This window comes from Eptatretus burgeri, chromosome 1 (assembly GCF_056783735.1).
Source record: "Eptatretus burgeri isolate ZD-2024b chromosome 1, Ebu_testis_v1, whole genome shotgun sequence".
Taxonomy (NCBI): domain Eukaryota; kingdom Metazoa; phylum Chordata; class Myxini; order Myxiniformes; family Myxinidae; genus Eptatretus; species Eptatretus burgeri.
Window position 1 is genome coordinate 841,242 of NC_140961.1, and position 17,296 is coordinate 858,537.

General features: G+C 43.1%; 1 protein-coding gene across 3 annotated transcripts in view; it reads right to left on the minus strand.

Annotated features, from left to right (window-relative positions):
• The window catches only part of PDCD11 (programmed cell death 11), a 124,606-nt gene that overhangs the window by 82,308 nt on the left and 25,002 nt on the right, over window positions 1-17,296 (minus strand). For all 3 annotated transcript variants that reach the window (XR_015055180.1, XM_085870109.1, XM_085870119.1), the window contains exon 6: window positions 10,809-10,932. Coding sequence is in view for 2 of the 3 variants with exons in the window: in XM_085870109.1 (XP_085726235.1) it covers window positions 10,809-10,932 (124 nt within the window). In the remaining variant the exon portion in view is untranslated. The remainder of the gene's footprint in view (window positions 1-10,808; window positions 10,933-17,296) is intronic.

Consider the following 17,296-nt stretch of genomic DNA (forward strand, 5'->3'; position numbering starts at 1 on the left):
GCGAAGCAAAAATACTCCATTTCTCCACGTGAATTTACGGAATTATGTTTGACCTCACTGTGACCTTGACCTTTGACCAAAATCTAATCAGCGCTAGCCATCACCCTCCTGAATCACGTGGTGTAATTTGACATTGGTAGCTTCTTCCGTTCTCGAGTTATCGTGCCTACAAACAAACAAACAAACAGAAACGGAAGTCCATCAATATACTTACGAAATCTAAAGATATATATATATCTTTGTTAGATATATATATAGAGATAGAGGCGGGTGCTGAAAGGGGATATAGATATATCTAAAGATTTCGTAAGTAACAAACTAGAACTGTCACTTTATAACTGCTTGCAGTGATGACGGGGTACCAACACGTCCGGCTTTGATACAACCATGCTTTGTTACAACACAGGGTTGACGAGTTACGGACCGATTAACACGAAGTGTTAAATCTATTTATTACGTACGCAAGTTGACCATTTTTACCGGGGACATCATTGGTATCAATTGAATTGGTATTTAAATAACCCAAACACAAAGTAATAAAAGTTCGCACCACAATATGAACAATCGCACCGATGGTGAATATTTCAAGCATTGGGAGTAATATGAATAGTCGCACCTATGGTGAAACTTTTGTGTAAATCCGACATGCAGTTGCAGGGAAAATGAATTTAAAAGGGAATAAACCCAAAAATTGATGGCGGAATAAAAAAAAATAGGACTGCCTGTCCTGAAGCTCACCTGGATCAGGAGCAAGAGTCACTCAAACCCCTCTGCAGACCCGCTTAGACCCCAATTTTTTTAATGTCGTGAACAATCTTTGGTACATCACGGGTGATGTCGGTTGTGGTCAAGTTTCGTTGAAATTGTGTGCGCGTCGTTCAGAGAAGAGCAAATACCTGTTTTAGGTTGTCAGGTATGAAGCAAAACATTTTGGGGGGGGTCAGAACCCCCCTCCCCCCCCCACTCCCAGCAGACTCCCTTACTGAGCATAGATTTTGATACAGTCAATACACTTTGGTACATGATGGGTGATGAAGGTTGTGGTCAAGTTTCATCGAAATCATGTGTGTAGTTTTTGAGAGAGCAAATACCTATTTTGGGCAATCAAACACCCCCCCTTCCCCCCACCACCATCGACCCCATTAATGAGTACAGAATTTGGTGTGTTAGTGCAGTCAATATGCCTTCGTTTGGCATTTGATATGAAGCTTGTGGCCAAGTTTCATCAAAACCATGTGTTTGGTTCAAGAGAAAATGACTGAACTGTTTACGGACTGACCGACACCTACAGACACTGCTCGGTCGCAAAAGCTCACCTGACTAAAGTCAAGGTGAGCTAATAATAAACAGAAGAGAAACAACAGGTTACCAAACCTTAAAGGCTTGGTACCCTAATGATTAAATTTGTGATCAGTGATGCAGGGGCCCAAGCATCCCTTGTCCAACAGGAGGAAATTTCAAACCACGTGACCTATGACGTCGTCTTTAATCAAGGGAGGTGCAAAGCACCCCTCCATTTATTGGGTGGTCGCAAGACTACCGTTATTCTCAGGTTTTCCGTCTGTCTGTCTGTATGTATGTAATGGACAGCTCTGGAAGCCAGAGGAGTCAACCGATTTTGTTGAAACTTGACTGGTAGGTTCATACCAGGATCTAGTTGTACGCTTTTGAGCACCGTTGCCATGGATGCCACCGTTGCGTAGCAACGGGACTTTGAAATTTTTGAAAAAAACCGAAATATATATATATATATTTTTTTGAAAATCAAAAATCGGCTTCCACGCTTTTATGCGCACTATAATCAACCTCTTAGTCAAAAATTTTCAGCCCGATCCGTCAAAAACTGTCTGACTAGTATGCAATTATATAGCGACCATCCATGTCGCCTACTGGCTTGTATGGGACCATTTCTCAGTGTGCAACTTCAACACAGGGACTGAAAACTCATTTCTTGGCTTTTTCAGGACGAAATCGGCTGGAGATTTCAGAAATAAATCCTTTGTATGTCGAGGTAATATGTTCCAAATTTCAGCAACGTCCATTTCCACATTCTTGAGTTTTTAACGACAACCCTAAAAACTCACTTTGGTGTCTGTCTGTCCGTAATGTGTTGGTGCTCATATCTCAAAGGCTATACATTGAAACGAGCTGAAACTTGGAATATACATCGGCCAATATGTCCAATTCATGGCTTTCCAAACAAATTCCACCTAAGTGCCATAATGTTTGCTTTTTTACGAGTTTTTGCTCAAGGGGCTGTCACACCTTAACGTTTTAGCAAGCGTATGGCAACATATCAAAATGTATGTAAAACGCTAGCGTACGCTGAACTATTGATGTTTTTTTTTTTTAGTTTTTGGCGTATTCATAACGAGTTGGACATATGCATAATGTATTAGTAACGTACACAGAACGTTTCGATAACTTATAGATCAATGGTTCTCAACCAGAGGGTCGCGGGAAGGTTGTCAAAGCAAATATATAATGAAGAAATTCATAAATATTTTTTGAAAATGATTTTTCAATTAAATCTCCCATACCAATGTTATAATGTAGTCATTATGAAACAGATTTGAGCAGCAAGTAAAATTAGTGTGTGTGGAGAAAGAGATAGAGATAGAGATAGAGATAGAGATAGAGATAGAGATAGAGATAGAGATAGAGATAGAGATAGAGATAGAGATAGAGATAGAGATAGAGATAGCGAGCAGCACAGTGGCGGGTGCTGAAAGTCAATGTTAGCGCGAGCTAACTACTGCAAGGTGGCTGAATATGAATCTGTGGCTTGTCAAAAAACGTCTGCCAGCTCAAGATGCAGACAAAGAAGACACATGTGAAGGTGGGCCAACTGTTACAAGTTCAACTGAAAAACGTAAGGCGCCGGTGGCAGATTTGGCCTCCAACAAGCGTCGGAAATATCAGACTGACTTTCTGCAGTACGGATTCACATGCCTAACCAAAAATGAAGTGGAATATCCACAGAGTATTCTGTGTTCAGAAGTGCTTGCTCACAAAAGCTTGAAACCAGTGAAATTGAAGAGACATTTACAAACCAAACACCCATCCTACATTGATAAACCATTAGATTTTTTTCGTCGTAAGGAGGGAGAACTACAGAGCAAAAATTCAACTGTAGGTGAGCACTCTACAATCCCTGTCAAAGCCCTGTTGGCTTCACATCAAGTGGCATACCTTGTTGCTCAATCCAAAAAGTCCCATACTATTGCAGAGAGCCTGATCCGCCCAGCAGCGATTGCAATGACCAGAGCTATGCATGGTGAAAAAATAGCTAGCACACTTGAGACTATTCCACTGTCTAATGACACAATGGCGAGGCGCATTGGTGAAATGGCCAACGACATTAAAGAGCAGCTCATTGATCGAGTGAAGAAAAGTGGAAGATTTTCCCTCCAAATTGACGAAACAACGGATCACGGCTCATAAGAGTTGAGGATGATCTTCGTGTTGCAGTCTCCAGCTTAAAACCAAGAATACAGCTGCTTTGTTCAAAGAAACAGGCCCAGCCATCCCACTAAAATGAGTAAGAAAATACAATCTGACAATACAAGCCTGTGCCTGCCTTTACAGATGTAACTGTTAAAAAAAAGAGTTATTGTGTGTTATTGTGTTCAATTATTGTGAGTCAGTATTATCTGAATTATTGTGTTCAATTATTGTGAGTCAGTATTATCTGAATTATTGTGTTCAATCTGAAAAAAAATGAAACTGAAAACCCATTGACAATTGTTGTTATAAAGGGGAAAATGCAAAATGAGATGAATGATAATAGGCTACAAGCCTACAACGGGCATAACTGTTATAAGAACTGTGAATGAACTTAGAATAATAAGCCTGTAGGGACACTGAAAGGTATTTGGACTGTGGTTAAAGCTGTTTTGCAGGCCCAGCTATATGAGAATGAATGATAATAGCCTATTGCCATCAGCTTGTAAAGCAGTCCTGTTGCCTCCTTCACAATGAGTTGTGCTGTCAGATCTTGAATAAAATTTAAAACTGCACTTAAAGCCAAATTGATTTTTTTTTTTTTTGTATATTGTTACGGCTGTGGAAATTCGCAGAACACCATAAAGGTCCACAGTTCAGTGAGATCGATAAGTCTGTGTTCAGTTAGATTTCCCCACCATTGTTTAATGGGAATTTATTCGTGTCACAGGGCTGTGATCCTTTGAGATAGCCGTTTTTCTCTACTATCGTTATTTTGGACCAACAACCACATTTCAACGGCCTCAAATCACAACAACCATGATCGCCTCAAACCACCACAACCACCTTTACAACGCCACCATCACAACAACCATGATCGCCTCAAACCACCACAACCACCTTTACAATGCCACCATCACAACATCCATGATCGCATCAACCACATTTCAACCACCTGACTACCTTCCCCGCGATGCCAACTGCCGATCCCCTTCTCCACAAACCAAACCACAACTCTCTACCGATGGCATGCGGATTTTCCCTAATGCTTTTCCCACGCTTTGGTATGGGGGAGGTGCGATTTGAGCCAGAGGTCAAAGGTGAAAAAGGTGGGGGACTGATTTTGGGGGAATGAATCTCCCTGGACCTGTGCCAAGAAGGATTCTCTCGGCCCCCGTGAGGCGTGCGGGGAGGGGGGCGAGAGGGCACGCCCCTTTTCTGGAAGCTTCCTGCAGGAGCTGCAAGGTGGGTGGAGCGATAAAAGGGGAGGGGCGAGGCGTTGGAACTGGGGGATATAAGGCGGCGAAGGACGCCAGCTCGGGGCCTTCTTCTCCTTCGTGTGTGTTTTTTGTCGGGGACTTTGTTTTGTCTTCTTCTCCGTGGTGGTTTTCGGTGGTGCGTGGGGCTTCTTCTCCTTTGTCGGCTTGGTCTTCGGAGAGTCTTGGGTTCGGTGGTTCGGGTCGAGTCGTCGGAGCTCGCAGTCGGTGGGGAGTCCGGGCGTGGCACCAGGGACGCGGACGGGAGGCGCCGGAGAGAGCTCGCTGGCTCCGTGGAAGGCCGAGCTCAGCCGCGGCTGTCCTAGCTGCCGTGGGGGATAGACGTCGCGACTCGCCCACCATCGCACCACGAGGGTGCAGGTAACCGGCAACAGTCTCGTGGGATTCGTTCGGTCTGCCAAGTCCCACGCCATAAAGGTCTACGGACCCTGTCTGACTCCCCTGTCTGTGGGGGTAGTCTTTTATTTTCCTTGGGTTTTGCTTTCGAATACATGTTGTGGCGCCGTGTCTTGTGAAGTAAAACTGTTAAGTGGCTGTACATAAATTGCTTATAGTCGGTCGTGGTGCTTTCGCTTTATTTGCTTCCATACCTGCATGATTGCATGGCTGTATATGTGTGCTGTGTAAAATAAATGAGCTTGTGTGAATGTAACCCGTTCGTCGTGTCTTTTCCCCCATTGAATCGCCATATTGCATCTCGGAATAATAGTTGGGTTTTAAATACCCGTTAAATAGAATCGGATCCGGTGAGGTCGGGCGATAATACCCGCTCGGTTATCACTGCAGAACGGAAAAGACCACTTGAGCGGTTCGTGTCCAAGCCGACCTGCGCCGGGGTACGGTCTCCCGGTAGGCAACCCGCGCAGGTACTTAGGTATATCGAGATTCGGCGACTGACCCTATTTTGCGTGGGTAGAAAATTGGCGAGACCATGATGGGGTTGAAGACCCACCCGTGACAGGGTTCCGGCATTGTTCCGGAAGGTCACGACTGAATTGTCCGTCCGGTGGGCGAGCGGCTACTATTAGTGAAAAGCGGTTGTTCGCATGCCGGCGGGCGCAAATTCGTAACAATATATTTGGTCAGTAATGCAAGGTTTGTGTACGTCAGGTAGCTGTCATGTGTGATAGTAACCTCCGTCTGCAGCAGAGGGTCGCTCAATCTTCCAGTCTGTGTCGTGTGCATAAATAGGCTACAGAACGCTCTTTGCAATTACAGAAGCAGTTTTATGAATGTGGCTGGCTGTTTTTACTGTTATACATCAGAGTGTAAATAATTAATTTGTGATGCCAGTTTAGTTTAGTTTAGTTCTGTTTAGTTTTAACAGCTTGCAGTACCTAGGCGTTGACCAATGTGCTCCAGGCACTGTGGATTTTTTTATGCGCTCCGTGACGTCACTGCAGCGTTTCAAGTGTGAGTCGGGAGGGGGGTCGCGAACCCCCAACTTAAATTTTTGGGGGGGCTGCGGCTCCAAAAGGTTGAGAACCACTGTTATAGATAGCTTATACCAACGAATGCTTAGTGTGTTGTCGGCGTTCACAACGTATGCCCAACGATAATATAATCTAACGTATGCATAGCGTGGCAGCGTATCGCCGACGATCACGTGGCGTAGCCTATTAAAAGGCTGCCGCTCGACGATTCAAATCATAGCCGCACTAGACATCGAAGTGTCAAGGCCCTGTCACACCTTGACGTTTTAGCCAGCGTATGCCGACGTATGAAAAATTTGCCGAATACGCTGGCACACGTCAAATACGTTATGGGTAAGTTTTGTATACGTTAAGAGCACGCTGAAGCGCGCTGGCATATGTCGTAGTACGCCGAGCACGTCGACAAATTTTAAGCATGCTCAAAATTTTTCTACGTATGCCAGCGTATGTCTCACACATTCCGCATATGCTGGCCATAAGTTGTAGGCACGTTATGCAATCGTTGACACGTTACTGGTAAGTTACTCATTAGTCGAAACACGTCGAGGTAATGTTTAGCGTACCCGAAACTTATTTCTAACCTATGAGTAACGTGCTTTGAACCTATGTGTAACGTATCTCCAACGCACATTGACGTGTGTATATTGTAGACGTATTTGATTGACGTCTTGACAGACGACCACAGAACTTACTGAACGTGTTTCTAACTTATACCTACCGTATAATGGCATATTGGCAGCGTTTAGGGGAATTGGTATATAAAAATGGGCTTCACAGGAGGAACCCGTCAGTGTTTCAGACTCCATGGTGAGTACATGTCCATGTCAGTAGTATCAGTAGTAGTAGTAGTAGTAGGTGAGCGTGTCATTACTAGTTGTAGTAGTAGTGGTAGTAGTAGTAGTAGGTCCATGTCAGTAGTAGGTTTTTCTACTGACGGGTTCCTCCTGTGAAGCCCATTATTATATACCAATTCCCCTAAACGCTGCCAATACGCCATTATACGGTAGCTGTAAGTTAGAAACACGTTCAGTAAGTTCTGTGGTCGTCCGGAAGACGTCAAATACGTCTACATACGTCAATATGCATTGGAGATACGTTACACATAGGTTAAAAGCACGTTACTCATAGGTTAGAAATAAGTTTCGGGTACGCTAAACATTACCTCGACGTGTTTCGACTTATGAGTAACTTTCAAGTAACGTGCGTCGACGAGTGTCAACGATCGCGTAACGTGCCTACAACTTATGGCCGGCGTATGAGGAACGTGCGAGTCATACACTGGCATACGTCGAAAAATTTTGAGCATGTTAAAATTTGTCGACGAGTTCGGCGTACTACGATGTATGCCAGCGTGCTTCATCGTGCTCTTAACGTATACAAAACTTACCCATAACGTATTCGACGTGTGCCAGCGTTTTAGACAAATTTTTCATACATCGGCATACGCTGGCTAAATCGTCAACATGTGACAGCCCCTTCAAAGGGGCGAACCCCAAAAAGTTGGACGTAAAACATTGACTGCAGTAGTAAAATTGTGAAACACGAGAACCCGTAACTTATGAACTGTTGGATGAAAGTTCATGAAATGTTGAATATGAATCGAGGGACACTTGTTGAGACTTTGATGTTACCCGCAGCCACATAATAAGGAACATCGAATAAATTAGGGACACCGTAAAAGTGGACTTGGGAATAAAACATTGGTTTTTCAGGTGCTCGAATTGTAGAAGAAAACTGTGAACATGGAATACCGTATGTAATACAGAGAAACCGTTCCATTCTCGGGGAAAATGCCAGGGGCGTAGAAAATGCTCCTGTATATGGTATGTGCAGTGTGGCAGACCATACAAAAGAAGGAACATTTCATCGCTTGTGGGAAATGCAGGACGATAGAAAATATGGCACAGTCAAAGAAAACGTGTGTGTGTGTGTGTGTGTGTGTGTGTGTGTGTGTGTGTGTGTGTGTGTGTGTGTGTGTGTGTGTGTGTGTGTGTGTGTGTGTGTGTGTGTGTGTGTGTGTGTGTGTGTGTGTGTGTGTGTGTGTGTGTGTGTGTGCGCGCGCGCGCGCGCTGAACTACCCTGGTGTTCTGAGGAGGAACCAAGTAATGCTCGAGAAAAGTTCATATAAAGGGGCGCCCTCCATAGATCGGTTAAAACCCCTCAGAAAGGGAAGCTTTTTGTGTTCCTTGAAAACAAAAATATATAAGATAATGAGAACATGTGTGATTAATTTGTTTAAAAAAAATTGGCACCCCTTAACTTCTTGAAAAACAAATAAAAAAATTGCCATGTGCAGAGTTTCAAATTTTTCCATGGAGCGGTTTGAGATAGAGGTCCAATGCTTTGACTTTTTTCTAACATGGCTACCACACCACATGACCTATGATGTCATAATTATTATCATTAAAATATTTGACACGAGTAATTGCACAAATGGTGAAAAATTTATGTCAATCTGATTATCAGTTCCAGAGAAAAGGGAATAACAAAATGCACACACGTATGCATGTACACAACCGATTGTTACCTTCGCATTCTGCGAAAGGTTATGTTTTGGTCGGCGTGTATTTATTTATTTATTTATTTATTTGTTTGTAATCTTGTGATTCGTATAACTCAAAGAGTATGAAACCGAATTGCATGAAATTTGGTGGGATGATTGGTTATTAGCCAGGAAGCTAATTAGATTAGATTTTGGGATCGTTCGGGTCAAAGATCAAGGTCAAGGTCACGAAAAGGTCAAAATCGTCTTTTTACAATAACACGGTCAATTTTTATTCAATTTGCATGCAACTAACGCCAAAATGTTCAGAATTCAACGCCTCATCTTGTGATATGCAATATGACACAATGATGCCCATACTCGTGTTACCTGTTAGGGGTAAAAGGTCAGGGGGGTCACGACCTTGAAAAATATGCGGTTTTTGTCATAACGCGGTCAATTCTTGTCCGCTTTACATGAACCCAGCACCAAAATGTTCAGAATTTAATGCCCAATCTTGTGACACAATGACGTCATAACACATGTCACTGGTTGGGGTAAAATGTCAGGGGGGAGGGTCACGCCCTTGAAAAATATGCGGTTTTCGGCATAACTCAGTCAATTCTTATTCGATTTGCATGAAACCAGCATCAAACGAGATTACCTTCTCTTGTTGAAACGTTGTATTCACCGAGCTTGCGAGTGAAGACTCGCCAAAACGACGTGAGTTGATTGTTGTTTAGTCCGTAGCCCCCGAAAGTCGGGGGGGGGTCATGACATTATAGATATGTGGTTTGTGTCATAAGACCATTCATATGAAACCAGTTCCCCACACTCATACCAAGAACAAAAAAAGTAGTGGCAGCGAAGGTATGCGCTCTATGAGTGCCCGTTCTAGTTAACCTCATTTTTCACTTTGCGAGCGTGGGCTAATAATGCACAAGAATAAACAGAACAAAAACAAAAGGTTACCCAGCCTGAAAGGTTTGGTACCCTCATAATAACAAGGAGAAAGCCATAAAATGTCATAGCCCCTGTGATTTTAGTAATCTTGCTGTACGGAGTTAAAGGGATAGTCCATATTTACAAGATTTATGAATGCGCAACTCACTCGAATTGTCACGTGACATGAAAGATTGCATACAATTGGGTTATTCGGTCATGAATATTAATGATGTGTGTCACGTAGTTATATTGTGTAAGATAGTTGCAGAGTGTGGACAAGAGAAAATTATCATTCAATGAAAATGCTGCCTGATCGGTTTTTGTAAACTGGACTTCAAATGTGGTTAGGGTGAAATTGAAAAGAGTAATCAGAATATTTTTCTAATTTTCAGGAAAGATGCTTCATGGTATAGGTACGAAAAAATAAATAAATAATAATAATAATAATAATAATAATAATAATAATAAAAAATAGAACAACATCACTAAATGTATGTCCAAGAAATGATCGAGGACGTGTTCAACATCGGGTTTTTACAACTTAAATGGCCGCCAGTCAGCTATCTTTGATCGAATCGCGAAACAAAATGATGTGCATATGTATACCATCATGCATTGTATTTCTGCCAAGTTTGAACAAAATCGGTCCATACATGTCCGAGATGTGGTTGTGGATGGACGCACGGCTGAACGAGACCCAATCCATCAGGCTCAGTTTCACACGAAGTGCAACAGGGGCTCACTATAGCAACAGGTAATTTATGGAGGTAGTCTCACATGGTCTCATCAAAAAGGTAACAGAGAACACTCACCTGATCATCAACATTAAATAATGAGCAAAACTAAGAGATGGGACAAAAGGGTGTGTCACTCATTTACTGACATACCGACAAATTGGATCGACAACGCGCCTCAAAAAGATCACCTTTTACTTCCTCCATACCTGTTCTCTGCCCAATCTCTCTATCTCTATGTCGATCTTTACTACAACCTCACTATCCTTCCCCCACATGCCTCTCCTGGCAATTTACACTCAACCACCACCACTTGGAGGCACAATGTGTAAACTTCCCATTTATCAAACCCATCCAATACCCCATCACCGTTATCATACTCATCTCTCCCCCCCCCATCCCACCCCCTCTCACAGAAGCTCTGCATCAATCAAATCCATGTGCCCACAAAAACCCCCAATGCCTGCAATACATTCGTGTGGAGTAACCATACCACCATTGAATTTTTCCTCATATTTCTTGGACTTGGCTTTACTGAGAAAAACAGCAGAAATTTTCACTCCAATGTCCACAATGTAACCATGATCTTCCACACTTGAGACACAGCCTGAGAGCACCTGCAAAACAAAAATAATAGTAAAAAAAATAAACCAAACAGACAACTAAGATGATATGAGCACATTCTCTCAACAGAACAAAACGAGAATCAAATAAAGATAACTGAGATGATACGAACACATTCTCTTCGAACAAAACAAGAGAACCAACTATTGGGAATGGATAAGGGAGAGGTTGAGAAGGGGTGGAGGATGGGAGGGATCAAAACAGATTACAATTCCAAATTTTCCCCATTTCTCATTGACATGAGCAATAATTAAAACTGATTGTTCGAAGGTGATTGCAATTTAATTCCTCCAAGACATGTTTAACGGATGCAGCATTACAAAATAAATAAATAAATCCCAAGGTTATAGCAAAAGGGTAACATCTGCAGAGATGTGTGTAAACCACAGGCGACTCGAGCGTCTTCAAATCTCCGGAGGGAACCCCCGACATGACATTTTAGTTGCAACGCTTGCCTGCTCAAATACAGAGGCCTCACGGATCAATTGCCATGGCCGACCAAATTTTACGTCACTGTGGGGCACCGCTCGGACGTTTTCAGCTGCAGGGAATGCCCACAGCCAGGAATCTCCAAATGTCAGACTCAATGACCAACAAATGTCACAAGGCAAAGGCAGCTTCTGCACAATTCTCTGATGCACCAAATAAATCAAAACACTCAGGCATTCCAGAAGTCTTGGATTCAAATACAACTTCAGGTGACAGATGAGACGTTGAAGCAAAGCAGGGTCCAACAAAAGTAAGATTTGGCTACTCCAACAGAAAGTCATCAAGTTAATTTAATTTACAAATTGGTGGTCGATTTATATATTCCGATAGGGATGCAAAGGGAAAATGGACATAATAATAATAATCGTTATAATAATAATAATATAATAATAATATCTCATGTTCCTAATTTTTTTGAAGACCCAGTTAATCTTTAACAACTGGTGAATAAAGTTCTGCAAAGCAAAGGCTTCCGAACCAAAGGGGAGGTGCATTCAATTGAATCGAAATCTTTGATCATAAATGTCAGTGTGTGTCACACAGTCTCCTCGATAACTCCAACACCATGAAACCTAGTGGCCCTAAACTTTGCATGCAAACCAAGGAAACTCCACGAGTGAAAATTGGGTGCTTGGGTTCATTTAATTACCCCTTATGAAGATAATTAAGGGCCTTGGTTATCCTTTGTCAAGGCTCATCCTTGGTCAGCCTCTCAGTCAGCTTGCTGGGGTCTTGATTCACCATTTTGTTTGGCCTGCTCAACAATGCCTTGACTTGGAACAGGCCACAACAGTTTCTTAATGATAAAGTACTCAATTTTTTTTTCCCTCCACTCTCACTACTCATATTATCGAATGCCTCATCATCATCATACATTTGAATTGCTGGATACTTCACAACGGTTATAAACGCCCGGAGATACCAGTGTTTGTGGCTTATTTCATTTCCACACATGTGATAACCTCTGGAATCTCTCAACCTAAATCAATTATAAAAATTTAAATGGTGAAATATTATTTTTGAATACATTGTCGAGGCTCGTGTAAGAACTAACACACATAACATACAACAAGGCAAGAGACAAGAGGGGCGGAATAAGGAATCACAAAACAGTGGGTAACAAAGACAATAGGAGATCTGTGGGAGGGAGAGGGGTGGGGTGGGGTGGGGTGGGGTACACGGGGTAAACAAGATGGTAGTACAGGGAAGGAAAAGAGGGAAAGAAAGTGGGTTTGGGGTGGATTAACGGGGGAATAAAAGATCAAGATTTTGGATGGTGGAAGATATGAGACGATGGTGAATTGGTGCTTTGAAGACCTGGAGGTCGGAGAGGGATTGGGGAATGTGGAAGTTTGCTCCAGGGGACGGGAAAAAAATGAGGAATGAAAGCATGATAAGATGATGCAGTCATCTTTGCGGAGACTTTAGACATCCTCTTGGGGGCCCTCGAGGTGCTGAATGAGAAGTCGGAGCCGTTGGGATTACGGATTTCTTGGGTCAAAACTAAGATCCAGGCTTTCGGTGACATCTTGGATGCTGCTGTCCTGTCTGTGTCTGTTTGTGGTGAGGATGTTGAGGTCGTGGATAGATTCACTTACCTTGGCAGTGATATTCATGTCTCCGCAGGTTGTGAGCCGGAGGTCAATAGACGTCTGGGTCGGGCCTGGGGAGTCATGGATTCACTGGATCATGGGGTGTGGCGCTGCCGGTACCTGTGCGGGAGGACGAAAGTCCGAGTCTTCAGGTCCTTGGTACTTCCAGTCTTGCTCTATGAGTGCGAGACTTGGACTTTGACCAAGGATCTGAGACGGAGACTTAATTCCTTTGGTACCAGATCTCTTCGAAGAATCCTTGGCTATCGCTGGTCGGATTTTGTGTCCAACGAGCGGTTGCTGAGAGAGACTCGGATGAGATTTGTTACCTGCATAGTCCGTGAGCGTCAGCTGCGGCTGTATGGACATGTGGCTCGTTTTCCTGACGCTGATCCTGCTCACCAGATTCTCTCAGCGAGGGAGTCTCATGAGTGGAGGAGGCCAGTGGGCCGACCACGTGCCTCATGGTTGCAGCAGGTTGACCATCATCTCAAGGAGATGGGGATGGGCCTGGCATCTGCCTGGGGGATGGCCAGACGGAGGCCCCTGGAGTACCGGCAGAAAGTGGACGCAGCGACGCGCTGTTCTGGCACATGCTCCCATACCTGACCTGACCTCTTCTTTTCCCCTTCTGAATGGGTAGCTCACTGTGTCACATCCACACAACACATATGTGCACAGAAGTGTGGCTGCGACATCAAGAGGATTTTCTGGTACTTCTTGCTCAACACTTCTACCAGCTCATGAATAGGTAGGTATTGATTCTGCCGTTGTATCCAGAGTTCTTGCAATGTGTTCAAGCAGCAGAAGTGATATATACACAGCATAATTATGTCTGTATCTGTTGCATGCACAACAGCTCGATGGTGATCAAGACATTCCACACAATATGCAAGATGAGCAATAATCCTTGTGTCTGCCTCTTCATGTTCTTCACAAGGTAAGTCCAGAACTGAACTTGATGCTGATGTGATGGAAAGAGTGTGACGTTTGTTTTCCATCATACCACCAAGAATGATGGTCACTCCATCCGGAATAGCTTCAGGACTCTCACAAAGGGAAGTGCCAATGAAGTTCTGAAGATTTCCTTTATTTCTTGGATTCTTCATGAGTAAATTCCAGTCTGGAATTTCTAGACTCTTGGATGGTGAGAATTGTCTTGCCTGGTCTGTCTGGTTTCTCCTCTGCTGCTCATCACCCTTCAAAGTATGGCTATCATCAAAATCATACTGATCACCAATGATGTTGACACAGTTGCACATTTCAGGTTTCAACTGCAGGAGCTTGCGAAGATACAGCTGGGGAAGTTCACCAAATGTTTTTGCACCCATTTTTTGGTATTTATTTACAAATGCCATTGTGTCTACCAGATAAACTGTGTATAGGTCACTCTGTGGTAATGATGGCAGCTGTAAAACAACATCCTGCTCAGCTTCAGCAATTAGCACTGCCACGAAATCAGACTTGTTGCCTTTGCGCATTACAAACCCCTGTGCTAAGCGTGGATCAACCTCAAACAGGGATGATGGATAGTCTGTCCACTCATGGGAAAATGCAATCTGTCTTGTGACTGGGTCGGCATCTCGATAGAAACACAGCACACGTGTAGTTGCAGTCTCATCTTGATAGATCCTGATTAAACTCTGTTTCCTTGATGGGTTTGATTTCTTCTGTGAGGAGAAAGTTACCAGCTTCAGTGGTTCAATCTTAATAGAGACCACCTCTTCTGCTTTCATAATGGCTTCCATGCCCTTAGCTTGAGCATGGACCAAGTCTTTTGAAGCATCCTTCTCACCAGTTGCTCTATTGAGCAGATCCACTTGGTTGTTACACTGGAATGGGTTTATCATCTGCTGGCATATCACTTTCTTGATCTCCTCAACATGCATATGTTCTTCTGTTGCCTGCTTATGTGTTTCTCCATGATGAGTAGATTCCTGTTGGCCTAGATTAGCCATAGACTTTATGTACTCTGATACAGCTGTGAGAAATGGTGCTGTCTTCACATATTTATCTCGAGCAGCTGGTGCCTGAGATATGCCTTTGAACAGAGATGTCTTCCCTTCATTGTTGTATGTCTGCTCCAGGGCCATGTCACTCCAAACACCATTGAATTTTCCTTTGGAAGAGTGAACTGTGAAGTACCCAACCTGGATCCAGCAAACCTTAACCGAACTGTGTTCAATAGAGTAAGAGGATTTTGGGGGTAGGGGTAACTTTGGTTGACAAAAATGTTAATTTTCTCTTTAAAAATTGATAGAACTCACTCAAATTTGCTGTTTTAATTAGCCATGGATACCATGTTCATATCACATTAAGAGAAATTAGTATTCTAATGCAGCATCTGCCTATGATAAGAAAAGTTCTAAAGGCCATCTTCAAAAAACGTTATTTTTAAGGCATTTTTCACAAAATTATGTACTTTTACGAGGTTTACTTCCACAAAGGCAATTTTTTTTTGTCATTTTACAATGCACTGATTGAATTCTTACATTTAGTTCACATTTATTTTTCATGAATGTGATTTTTTAATTTTTTTAGAAATTTTATAGACAATTGCTGTTTTATCAAATTTTTCAAATCTTCCTCAAACAAAAACGTGCGCCAAAATTTTTCGCAAGAGCTTATGAATTGCCAACATTGGTTTTCATGAACTGCAAACATATATCTAAACATCCTGGGGGTGTAAAATTTTATAGCAGAGGCTGTAAGGTCCAACCCTAAAACAGCCTCGTACACAGGTTGGCTCCCGGACTAGTCCGGGAGCCAACCGATCAAAATTAAAAAAAAATTGCCCGGTCTGCTATAAAATTTTTGTGTTGATTTTCATAAAGAGACACCCTTTGAGTATATGAAAAACAATGTTGGCAATGGTGAAACTCTTGCGCAACAACACAGTCAACACTTTTGCAAGCCCCCTCTGATAACAAAATGTTGGCAAAAGCGAAGATGTAGGATGGGGGTAGGGGTAATTCATATTGTCCTAAAATCATAACCGCTAAACCTATATACACAAATGACCCCTCATATTAAAGAGGAGCTCATTTCCTATATCACAATTGGTGTAGATTTAACCTACCTACAATTGACAAGGTTATATGTCAAACAACAAAAGATTTATGTAACTCAGAAATGCTTGACTACCAATGGGGTCAGGAACAAGAACATACTTTTACATGCCATGGATTTAAGGAAGATAAAATTAGAAATGGATTAACACAATATTGTGACATTAAACATCCTCTTCAGAGGAAGAGTCACTCTCTGAAACAACTCCACCACATGAACCTCTCTGACCAAGGTATATGCATGCCACTCAGCAAGGCACAGCAGCCTTTTTGCATGAACATCCTTTCAGACATTTGGATAATTTGCACATGCAAGACACAGTTTTGTCGATGTTTGGCTTGGCTGGCTTAGACATGAGAATTGGGACCAGTTTTCCATTGATAAGGGTTCTGCCAAATGTTGTGGCTGGGGGAAGTGCTCGGTCACTGAGATGTGATAAGCAATTGATACAATGCTCTTAAAACAAGGAAGTAAAACGCATCTTCTGTTGCTGGCAGTGACCTAAGGTCTAATTTTGAAGAGACAAACATATGCTGCCTGAGGGTATCCAAACAGCTGAACCCTTTTTGGCCATGCAGAGCAGTCCAGTATACTCTGGCCTCATCAATGACACATTCTGTTGCTGCCATTTCACTATCTCTTCCAAAATCAACAAGGTGGGGAAGGTTTCCTATCAGTCCCAGAGAAACCTGTGCCGCTCTTCTTTTCACAGGAACACAGGCATCATCCCAACTTACTGGAAGAGGGGCCTTGTTGTCCCTCTCTGGAAAGGGAAGGGTGATCACCAAGACTGCAACAACTACCGAGGGGTGACGCTGCTCTCAGTGCCGGGCAAGGTCTTTGCTCAGATAATTCTTGATAGGGTTCGCCACCATCTGCTTGAGCACCAGCGTCCAGAGCAGTCAGGCTTTACACCAAAGAGGTCAACGATTGACCGTATCCTTGCCCTTCGTGTCCTCACCGAACGCAGGCGAGAGTTTCGGCAGGGGCTGCTTGCAGCCTATGTTGATCTCTGTAAAGCGTTCGATTCAGTGAATCGGGATGTCCTCTGGAGGATTCTTGGTCTTCGTGGGGTGCCACCAAAACTGATCGATCTGATGTCTGAACTCTACTCTGGTACTGAGAGTGCTGTGAAGTGTGGTGGTACCATCTCTGACTTATTTCCAGTTGTTACTGGAGTTCGTCAGGGATGTGTACTTGCCCCCAC